The sequence below is a fragment of the Nannobrachium achirus genome (assembly GCF_963921795.1).
Source record: "Nannobrachium achirus genome assembly, chromosome: 1".
NCBI classification, from domain to species: domain Eukaryota; kingdom Metazoa; phylum Chordata; class Actinopteri; order Myctophiformes; family Myctophidae; genus Nannobrachium; species Nannobrachium achirus.
In genome coordinates this window covers 64,649,178-64,661,403 of record NC_137810.1, presented here as the reverse complement: position 1 = coordinate 64,661,403, position 12,226 = coordinate 64,649,178, and the positions used below count along the sequence as shown (strand labels likewise).

The 12,226-nt window shown below is 41.3% G+C and overlaps 1 protein-coding gene across 1 annotated transcript in view; it reads right to left on the bottom strand.

The window, feature by feature from the left end:
• Positions 1 to 398: 398 nt before the first annotated feature.
• Positions 399 to 12,226, bottom strand: part of LOC308281209 (CD276 antigen-like) — a 35,492-nt gene continuing 23,664 nt past the window's right edge. The window contains exons 3-7 of the mRNA XM_080721330.1: positions 11,161 to 11,487; positions 8,667 to 9,002; positions 7,188 to 7,274; positions 1,941 to 2,088; positions 399 to 1,839 (exon numbers count right to left, since the gene is read on the bottom strand). Of these exons, the coding sequence (XP_080577456.1) occupies positions 1,764 to 1,839; positions 1,941 to 2,088; positions 7,188 to 7,274; positions 8,667 to 9,002; positions 11,161 to 11,487 (974 nt within the window). The 3' untranslated portion in view covers positions 399 to 1,763. The remainder of the gene's footprint in view (positions 1,840 to 1,940; positions 2,089 to 7,187; positions 7,275 to 8,666; positions 9,003 to 11,160; positions 11,488 to 12,226) is intronic.

Below are 12,226 nucleotides of genomic sequence, written 5' to 3'. Positions count from 1 at the left end.
GTAGGCCTACATGTAGCCGTGGCCCAGGCTTAGGTTAAAATATTAAAAGACCATCCACATATTCAACTTAACCAAATGTTCTGGATCTTACTACTAGGAACAGAAGAAGGTGGCTTGCAACTCACTTTTCGTAGCTCCAATATTTATTAGTGACGACAAAGCAGCAAAGCAAGACGTTTCGACCGTCTAGTCTTGGGTCTTCCTCAGTACTGATGAAAACCCTCAGTAGTCAACGACAACCACACTTGCAATTTCTAGTATACTGAAAAAACACAACATTGGCCATAATCTTCAGTTTCAAAGTGCTTTATTTATGAAGCAGATACAAAGTGTCTTACCTACAAAAATGCAGTTAATACTAATACCATACAAGCTTAAATAAATAGTGAATAGCCCAGTCCTCCATGACCTCCACTGGCTCCCCGTCATAGGCGATTTTAAGGGGTGTATATGGGTGCACTTGCACCCCCCGGCCACCAGGCGGCCATTTTTTATTTATTTCTTTCACTTTTTTATTGTAATGTAACTTTATTTTATAGTTATTAAATAAAACAGTGATCGTGGTTTGTAAAATGTGCGCAAAAAGAGAGGAGGGGCAAGTATTTCTGTTGTTAACTTGGCAGAATCGGCAGGCACTATGGGTGGTCTGTGACTGTGAGATTAACACCATATAGGCATTTTACAGATTGAGAAAGAACACGAAATTAAACTGCAGCAAATTATTGATCAGTATGCAAGTGCCAAAAACCGGAGGCTGCAGTTCATTGTGTAATAAGGATGATTGCTTGATGATTAACTTGATGTTTGGCTTTATATGTCCTGTCCTGTCCTGTCCTGTCCTGTCCTGTCCTGTCCTGTCCTGTCCTGTCCTGTGCTGCCTCTGCCTCTGCCTGCAAAATATAAGTAAATACATTTGCTCATGGTGTCTAGAAAAAGAAGTACCTGTTTTGCACTATTTTTTGTTTATATTGTGTTACATTTGGGTAAAAAATAAACTGCAGAAACCCGTTAAAACAACAGGACAAAACCGCAATTTTTTTTTTGAGGTAATAGAAGTACTCGGTCTGTCTTGAACCCCTGATAGAAGAGGCTAGAATCGCCTATGCTCCCCGTCAAACAACGTATCCACTTCAAAATACTCCTCACCACCTACAAAGCACTGCAAAACCTGGCCCCCCCTTACCTCTCAGACCTCCTCGAGCCATATGTCCCGACTCGCTCACTCAGGTCCAGCGAGGTTGACCTCCTAGAGGTTCCCAAGCCCAATCGCCGAACCTGGGGTGACAGGGCCTTCTCTGTGGCTGCCCCCTCCCTCTGGAACGAACTCCCTAAACGTATCAGAGACACCCCCTCCATCCCCACCTTTAAAACCGCTCCGAAAACCTACCTACTTTTTTAAAATTGTTTTATTGTTTTTTGTATCTTCTTATCCTAGTTTTTTCCTAATAAAGTTGTTGATTTTACATGCCACACACACATGCACACACACATATACAGTGTTGTAAAGCGACTTTGAGTACTCAGAAAAGCGCTATATAAATTCCAACTATTATTATTATTATTACCCTTATTATAATTATTATTATTAAGTAGGCTATTTAGGCTATTTTTTTTGCCACGAGGGTACAGATGGATGGAGCCAAATGGACCCATCTCATGGACTCCATGTATTGTATGGGTCGCGATCCATATAGTTTGAGAACCACTGGTCCACACGCATTGACACAGAGAGAGGTAGAAGGAAGTGCAGCAGGAAGTTGAGGCTACATGAGTGGAGCAGATGTTCCATCAATGGCCTTCAGAACTTGGGGTTTGTCCACAGAGACTCCGTTCATACACCTGGACAGAAGATAGAGAGATATATGCAGAGATAGAGAGATATGTGTGTGAGGGGGGGGGGCGGCTAGTTGACATGGATTCAAACACAAGACATTCCGTACCTGTCCGTGGTGTCCGCTGGATTTGCACATCTGCAGAATCTGCGGGCAAACACCAGAATGGGTCGTCTCTTATTAAGAACCAGGACACTGAATAAGCCAAAGATGCAAAGAGCGATGATAAACCATCCACACCAGGGAAACTGTCCTCCTGAGAGACAGAATGACAGATGAAGAGGAGGGAAGAGAGAAGTGAAAAGCTGAAGTTCCATCCTGATCAGCATTTTTTCGGTGATTTTTACCACTCAATGATGTGATGAATGACACACATGCACATCACACACACACACACACACACACACACACACACACACACACACACACACACACACACACACACACACACACACACACACACACACACACACACACACACACACACACACACACACACACACACACACACACACACACACACACACACAATTTGGACATAAAGCAGTCTACTAAAATACAACAGATGTGACCAGCTGTCACATCAGAGGTGTCTCTGAAGGACTGTCTGAGTGATGTTGATTGCGATCAGAGGAGATCGCACCTCGCCTACAGTCAATTTGAAGATAACAGTACCTACAGTCCTTTGTGACACTTACTGTATGTCTTGTTTCCTGCATGACAGCTGTCTGTCAAACTTCTCACATTGGGCCCCGGCCTGCCTCTATTGGTATTTAACCAATGTAAATCATCATGTTAGGACACAGTAACCTGCCTGTCGCACCGTGGAGGGGACAGTGCTCTCTCTATGGGCTCTCTATGCTGCTTCTCTTGTAGGCTTGTGCTATGCTTATGCTGTTCTTGGACCTGTTCTGTTTATGTCTTCTAAAATAAACGCTTGGACATCTACTCATCATCTTCTTGGATTCCATATTATTCTATATTTGAGTTAAGGCTTTAGTATTAAAAGTCTTATTCATCAAAGGAATGAGTGGTATTATTAAACAGCATTTGTGTGCACCAGGGATAACCTATTTTGCCCAGATATGTTGTTGTAACTGCTTAGTTTGCCGCCAATATAATCCACAGGGGGGACTACAAATCCCTCCTGGCAAATTTCCAACCCCTACCAGGCCATTCCAAACCCTTGAACTAGGTTTTGTAGGACCCCTACCTCAAGTCCAACATTTTAAGTATCTCCTCAATTTCATTGACCCTTTATACAAAGTGGATACTAGAGTCTGTGGCCTGTATCAAAAATGATGCACCAACAGTTGCCAGGGCCTTAATAGATAGGATCCTTCTGTCTTCTGGCTGTCCTGAGACCTGATAGAGGTGCTCATTTCCTGAACACCATTATAGAACACCTGTGCAAAACAATGCAGATCACACTCAAACCTCACTGTGCCTATAATCCTCAAGCTAAGAATGGTATGAAACTGGTATTCCCTGGCCCCAATGTGGGCCCTTAGCTTGGCTAATTATGCATGTCACACCTGCCTCCAACGGACGTTCTCCTTATGAGATGTTATTTGGGCGACCCTATGTTGTTCCCTATTTAAAACAGTTTTCTCTTCCTCAACATGACCAAACTTTCCCTGACACCATGAACCGCATTGCTTATGAAATGAAAAGGTTTTTGTCCTCAAAACCTATTGTTTCCAATCTCTCAGATGCTGTTGCTGTTTCTGGTGGTCCAGCTCATATCTTATCCCCTGGAGACTGGGTCCTCCTGAAACCAGCGGCTCGTACTAAGGGAGGCCACCAAGCCTGGGGAAAACCACTCTGGTTCCAAGTGACCTTGACCACCTCTCACGCCATCAAGGTTTTGGGCCGCACAGATTGGATCACTGCAAGACACGTGAAGCCATCTCCATCCCCTCTGAAAGTTGACCCTCCCCATAGATACATATTGAATTTGCAAACATTTAGAGTGAATTGGGTGACAAAGGGGGGCAGAATAAGAGGGCTCACACTAGGCACAGTTTTCCTGCTCGTCTCACATCCCACTGTTGCTTTATAAAGAGGTTTGCACATCAATGTGGATCATGGACACAAACCTTATTTTTAGACCAACTTTCTGCCTCTATTCCGCTCTTCTATTCATCTGGTAATTGTCCCACTCCTGCATTGCCAAACCACAAGCAATCACTGTCAAACTCCGCGAGGGCCAACCTGGCCATTTTGAATGCAATCCTCTTCCCTGGTTCAATTACAATGCCTATGCCGACTATGACAAGTACCTGTGCAAAGAACCTTGTCATCTCTGGGCTAACGTTTACTCCGCCACCAAGGTTTACTCCCTAGTGGCACGCACTGCGCATGGTAATTACCAGGTTGGTAAAAATAAACCTCCCTATTGGACCATGACGTGCCATCTTAAATCTAATGGCGTTACTGTCTCTGTCCCTGCAGCTTCCCTCTCTGACAAAGGAAAGTACCGATGCTGTGTTGACTGGACCACCACAGACTGGTGTGTAGACATGACTATTGCACTTAACAGCACTTGTCCCAACACCTGATCAAGTAATTAAAATCCTATTTCAGGCTGACAAAGACGTGACCCCTGATAATGACTGTGACTATCAGATTACTTTAAACTCCTTACTTGACCATAGTGATGCCAATATCCATGCCCGTCATGCTTTGCAGCTTTGTGATGATAACACTGCCTGTGCCCACGCTATTCTTCACCATCGGACTTACAGCCCTGGACGAAGTTGTTGGGTCTGTCGTCAGATCAGACAACGCTTTGTGGTCATCCCTCTAACCTCACATATTATTTCCTTGTTACACACTGAAGATGCCCTTATAAGTACGGCCAACTGTTCCCTGCCTCACTCAATGCTTATGCTTCTTCAGATCTCCATTGCTTATCAGTCTAGTGATTCATCTCTCTTGCCTCCTCACAATATCTCATGTCAGGACACTGGTGACGTTGTAACCCATGGTGAAATCTTCCTGGTTCCTGCCAGGAGGGCAGAAGTATGTTTTTGTAGTCTGACAGGTGAACACCACGTTGGATTTTCTTCATGTGATTTAAAAGTTTTTATTCAAGATTCAACAGCATCAAATTGTAGTTTCACATGGCAAAACAACACTGTGTTCAATTTCTCTTGTCCCTTCACTACTCTGTCTCTGACCTCCTCTGCGGGCATGATGTGGATTTGTGGAAAACATGCTTTCGTCAGTCTGCCAAAAAATGGCTGGCAGGGTTGTTGTTATCCAGCCATGGTTCACTTCGGGGTGACAATGTATGCCAGGATCTGAGAGTCACCAAAATCCCAACCACCGCTCCACACATGATCTGCACTCAGATGATTACGAAGGCTACAAGCTAACAGATCCATGGTCCACACATGTAGTTAGAGACCATCGGAAATGGAATATTTCCATTCGCTGGTGTGGTGGTGGCCCTTAGAAAAATAAATGCTGTAGCCCTACAGGTCCTTCTCCTCTGCAATGTAACAACCTCCAGTGTGTCTGCATTGAATTCTGAAGAGTCTCAAATTCGTGAAGCTGTCCTTCAAAAAAGGTTTGTCCTTGACATGATTGAGGCAAAAAAATGGTGGTGTTTTCCGTGTGGTGTCTTAGAATTTTATGAAATGTAATCTTTGTTTTGTCCTTAAGCTAGTCAGAAGGTCGTGTCATTGGTTTTAGTCATGTCAGGGTGTTTTATTCTAGGTTTGAGAGCAACTGTTGTGTGAGTCACTCCTTCACCTGTTACCAAGATGTCATGCCCTGTCGAAAGTATTCCTGACTAAAAGCCTTAAAAGGATGTTTGTTAACTTGACTCTGATTTATTTTGAGGCTCTCTGAAGTGTATAAGAAGGTTGTATGACTTGTAAACTGGAGTTGGAACCTATGCTGTGAGGGTATAGTGTTGCTGCTCAGGAGCTCCTTTTTGAATAAATATTTGATTGTGTTTGAACATTCTCGAACCTTTTTTCTTAGTTTGTTTTTATGCAATAATCATAAATATCTACGACAGTGGTAAACCTCGTTTTCACATAGATGACAATTACGGTATGATAATGTTACTTATGCTATTGGCAGAATGCGTGACACTGTTCGTGAACCTCCCCAGGCGGATGACGTTGGCTCATACCTTCGTTGTTTTGGCTGGGGATGGTTGACTTGGGTAGTGTCAGTCGTTCTGCTAATACTTGTGCCCGTGGTGTTGTGCCTACTTGTGCTTAAATGCTGTATTTTTCTACTTGTCAAGCGCTCTGTCCATGATATTTTTGATACTAAACGTGAAACCCTCATGATCGACCTCAACTCCGTCCTCCATCCCACATCTGCCAATAATGAGCAGCCTGAATGGGCTGTTCTGTACCCTAACTCTCGTAATCCACACAGTTCCTCTGTTTAAAATGATGTCCTAAAACTCACTAGGAGATATGTCAACATAATTATACTGACCCACCCTCTTGTTTTGACTTTGTATGACTTTTGTACATATTTGGCTCTGGCCTCCCTAACCTGATGATTCCACTGGGTAAAACAGAAATGAGGCCCTGATGGTTGACTGCGAGTGCTAGACCCGAGCCACATAGAAATGTTAACACAGGGGGGAATTGATAGATACGTCTATACTGTGTTTTAGTTATCATTTTTATGTGGTTAATATCCTCAAATCTTCACTCTTCCCAGAGGTGAAGCGATACTATGCTGCTATGAGTCTGACTTGTGAAAGTTCCCAGGCATCACCAATGTGTTTGTAAAGGTCTCTAGTAACACATCTCACAAAGACTGAAATTCAGTTTCCCTAGGAGAATCGTTGTCAGCTGCTGAAAGTTAGGGTCCCATTAAATTAACTATACAGGATAAAACACACCAAAATAAATATGCTTTAAATAGCATGTGGGGGTCAAACTAGGGGTTTTTCATGATTCTGAATCCATTGCAAGCATTTGTTTTGCACGAAACGCATTCCTTGGCCTAAAAACACCCCCACACAACTATGGTTTAGTGAAGAGTCATCACTTTTCTCATTTTTGTGGGAGCTGCCTTTACCCCAAGGAATGTTTTTCGTGCAAAACAAATGCTTGCAATGTATTCAGAATCATGAAAAACACTAGTTTGACCCCTCACATGCTACTTAAAGCATACTTATTGTGTTTTATCCTGTATAGTTAATTTAATGGGACCCCAACTTTCAGCAACTAGGATTCTCCTAGGGAAACTGAATTTCAGTCTTTATGAGATGTGTTACTAGACACCTTTACAAACACATTGGTGAAGACATTTTTTGGTAAGGAATTTGTTCCAGGACTTTTTAAGATATCCCCTGACTATATAATGTTCACCCACCAGTTTCTTCAACAGGTCGTTCTGTTGGTACCTCTGGGCCTGGAAAATCAGTGGAACCAGGTTCAAGGATGGTTGGAGAGCTGTGATCTGTAATAATGACACCAGAAAGAAAGGTCAGTGCTTCATTAACCAGCATAATCTGTTTATCTGTACAAATTAGTACTACCACTACTGTTACTACTGCTACAGATTCTGCTGCTAATGTTGCTAATAATTATACCACTTCTGTTACTACAAGACCAGTGATTGTCTCCACCAGCCAAAAGTCATGGGAGAGACTAATCTCCGGTGCAGTTGGCCCGGTCGCTGCCAAACTGTGCACACACACTCCCTGGATACCAATTCAGAACCTCTGCCCAAGTAGGCTACTCCTACAGATTTTGTCCAAAAATCACGCAAATCGGTAGACAGTATGTCTACAGTCTTGTGATCAACAAGGATCTATCCGATTTTCCATAGTCCATCCTGATTGGCTAAAACTGTCTTCCGATTTTGGTGAAATTGGACATTGACATAGCCAAATAAACAGTGGAATAAATGCCACTTAAAACAATTCGAATCATCCTCATGGTGGCGCTATAACAGGCCGATTTGTGTATTTACCTATAACTCCACTGATCAGTGTACAACTTTGTATGTGCACTTCCTAGAGGCCAAGAAAAAAACCTTTGCCCTGCATTTTTCATATGTGCCTTTTATAGCGCCACCAGGAGGCCGACTTATGTAAAACCATTTTTTTCCTATTATTCCCTGAGATTTAATCCAAAAATCATGCAAATCAGTACACAGTATTTCTATAGTCAAGTGATCAAGACAGATCTGTCAGATATTTCATATTCCATCCTAATTGGCTAACATTGGCTTCCAAAGTTTGCAGGATTGGTCCATTTTGAACATAATTACTTAAATCATGAACGCAGCTTGTGATTACAGAGAGATTCTGCACGCACAGTCCCTCTAGGTCAAGAAACAAATTACACTCTTTTCATATTGGCCTGTTATAGCGCCATCAGCAGGTTGACTTTTTCCAAACTCATTGTTGGATCAAAATGCCTCAAATCATGCATGCAGTATTAAAGGCCAAAGAAGACATGGCACCCTTTTCACATTTAGCGCCACCAAGAGGCTACAATAACTAATACCTGACCTGGTGGAGACCTGTGCTCGGAAGAGCACTGCTTCTAGTTTCCACCTGAAACTCACTGGCCTTAAAGATTCTTCTGTGAATAAAATGTTAAAAAAAAGAAAGAAAAGAAGAATTGCACTACACCCATTCTACTTCATCATCATACATTGACTCAATTCAAAACAATCCAAATGATAGAAATGGTAAAATAAACAGTGAACTTTAGAGTTAAAGCACTTTGGTCCCTCTGGACCTTCATCAAGAATGAGTTAATACCACGTCATCTAAAATCCAAGTTTGGGACTAGAATCTCTCCAAACAATTGTTTTGAATTAACAGATCTTAGTACTTACCAACAATGAGCTGAATAGTGAATTCCTCCTGGAATTCAGGAATGTAGCATGTATAGTTTCCTTCATCAGATGACTTCACTCTGGAGAGTTTGAGGGAAACGTTGCCTTTCTTCAACTCATCCATGAAGAGGGATGTTCTTCTATTGTAGGAAGAATGCTTATGATCATCCACTTCTTGCCCGTACTTCTGGAAATGAACATAGTGATGAGGTGGTAGATCCAGTCTGGTCCAGAGTACAGCCAGGTCAGGGTCAATGGTGGGATGTATGGTGCGATCAACCTCACATGGTAGAACAGCATCTCCTCCAACAAATGTTTTCACTAGCAAGCAATTTCCTAGGGGAAAATAATAATAATAATAATAATAATAATTAAGATAAAATAGATAGTACAATTCAGGCGTTTAGCAGATTCAGAAGTTAGAATGTAACAGGAAGGTTATTACACACAAGGAGCATTTTATTTATGAATTCACATTCATTTAAAGTTTTAAACTGCTGTTTGAGTCAAGATTACATCCACAAATAACTCGCATATTATGTGGATTTTTCCCCCAATGCAAATAAAAGCATTAACCTGTATGAGAATGAGGCATGACCAAATGAATAGGTTGAGGTGAAATGTTTGACACATTTTCTAACCATTTATTCGTCATGCTCTCAGAGTGTATGGACTGTCAAGAAACAAACTAAGATAAAAATTGAATTAAATTGAATTCAATTAGAAGTTAATGTGCTGTGTGTCATACTATGTCTGAACAAGGGAAACAATTCTGCCAAAATTGGTGAAAGTAATAATAACAAAGAGAAACTTTTTCTCATTCGCTTGATTGAATTTCTTAAGCCATTTCTTTCTCAATTGGCGGTGTGCATTGCATTTTCCATGAATTGACACACAGCTGTTTAATCGGCATGTCATTGCATGCAAAATATTGCACATTGTAAATAAGATAAGGCCAGCACCATTTGTTATTAAAGTGAGTAACACATGCTGACAATTCCATGCCATGCAATGGGTGCAGATTGTCAACATAATACTCACAAACTTAAATGCTAAGGGTTCCAGTGCACTGTTTCCATGTAAAAATGGAGCAAGAAGCAGGAGCCAATCAGGGTTGTGCATGAGGTAACATAGGTTGCATAGTGGTGGGGCAGGAGGGCAGGCCTGTCAACTCTCCTGGATCTCCCAGGAGTCTCCTGGATTTTGAACCCCTCTCCTGGGAGTCTCCTGGATTGGCAAATCTCCTGGATTACTCCTGGATTTTGTATCAAACTCCCAAAATTCACCAGAACACAGGAAATTACATCTACTATGTTAAAAAAAATCTGGGGGAGGACCCCCAGACCCCCCGCTTTAGGGGTGGGGGCAATGCATGCAAGAAAGATCATACAGATATTCACTTAAGCAATGACTTAAAGATGAGAAATCATTATTAAAGATGTCCTTTTGCTTCTGTCATCAGATCTGTAGGCCTACTCCTACATTTGGCATATTAGGCTGAAATTGTACACATGCTAGTAAAGTAAGCCTGATAAATGTATCAAACATGCACAAAATTCCCCCCCCAGACCCCGGTTGGGGAGTTCCACGCACCCCCCAAAAATAAATCTCCTGGATTCTGACAGTCCAATGTTGACAACCCTGCAGGAGGGGGATGGACACACAGAGGGGCAATTAGTTGTGCAGCAGTGAAAACAACAAGTAATGCCATACTCTAAATGAAAGATATGTTTTGATTGATTGATTGATTGATTGATTGATTGATTGATTGATTAACAGTTTGCAGCAGAAAGGCACAGGGAGGTACAGTACAGCTCAATACAAGGTCTGCTAAGAGGATTAAACCCAAGAAAGCACTTTGGCTTGTTTCCATTGGGGTCCTGTCATAAACATGCATTTTATTCTGTTATTTGTGTGTCCAGAATTGTCTTTACATTGGCAGCAACACACAGTCTGTCCTGTTTTGATGCACATATGGTGTTTATCCAATGGATTTTCGGACATTGTTGTAGCGGGTGACTTACTAGTCATACTTGTCATACTCCTCCTCCTCATTAACCACATAAAATGACATCTGCCATCACCCTCAGCAATGGCGCTGGAGGTGGGTGGAGTTAACTCTCTATAGTGTATAGTGGGCCCCAAACCTTTACCCCCTATAAAAAAAATGCTCATTGCTGACAGGCGGTCAGCAGGTGGTTTCATGAATGTGTATGTATGTATATATATATACACACACACACACACACACACACACACACACACACACACACACACACACACACACACACACACACACACACACACATTTTAGGCCAATACAAAAAATACATCTACTAAATTTCATACTTGCAAAAAAAGGCCTGTTGGCAGCCGGATTATAAAAAAAATAAAGAAAAAATACAAATACAATGCTGTTTTTTATTTTACTTATTAACGTTCTTTACACTAACACTTTTTTTTAATTAACATGTCCCTTTTTCTCTGTATTTACCAACAATGAGCTGAATAGTGAATTCCTTCTGGAGTTCAGGAATGTAGCATGTGTAGTTTCCTTCATCAGAAGACTTCACTCTGGAGAGTTTGAGGGACATGTTGCCTTTCTTCACTTCATCCTTGAAGAGGGACGTTCTTCCCTTGAAAGAAGGATTTTGAAATGCAATATCCATCTTCCCATCTCTATGAAAATGCACATATTGGTCATGTGGTAGACCCAGCCTGGACCAGTATACAGCCAGGTCAGTAGCATCAGTGGTAGGATCAACCTCACATGGTAGAACAGCATCACCTCCAACACATGTTTTCACTAGCAGACAATTTCCTGGAGGAAGATAAGATAAGATGAGATAATACAATGTATCCCCAGTCGTAAATTCTGGTGTTTACCAGATTCAGCAGTTAGAATGTAACAGGAAGGTTATTACACACCAGGAGCATTTTAATTATGAATTCACATTCATTTAATGTTTTAAACTACTGTTGGTGTCATGAGTACATCCACAAATAACTCGCATATTATGTGGATTATTTTTTTTCCACTGCAAATAAAAGCATCAACCTGTATGAAAATTAGGTATCACCAAATTAATAGCTTGAGGTGAAATATTTGACACATTTTCTAAACGTTTATTCGTCATGCTCCCACGACCCAGAGTGTGAGGACCATCAAGAAACAAATGAAGATAAATTAAATTAAATTAAATTAAATTAAATTAAATTAAATTAAATTAAATTAAATTAAATTTGATTGATAGAGTTGTGTGTCATACGATGGCTGAACAAGGGAAATAATTCTGCCAAAATTGGTGAAAGTAATAATAACAAAGTGAAACATTTTCTCATTTGCTTGATTCTTAAGCCATTTCTTTCCTCAATTGGCTGTGTACATTTCCCATGAATTGACACACAGCTGCAGTTGTTTAATCGGCAAGTCGTTGCATGCAAACTATTATACAACTGTGTTTGTACATAAGATAAGGCCAGCACCATTTGTTATTAAAGTGAGTAACACATGCTGTCAATTCCATGCCATTCCATGGGTGCAGATTGTCAACATGATA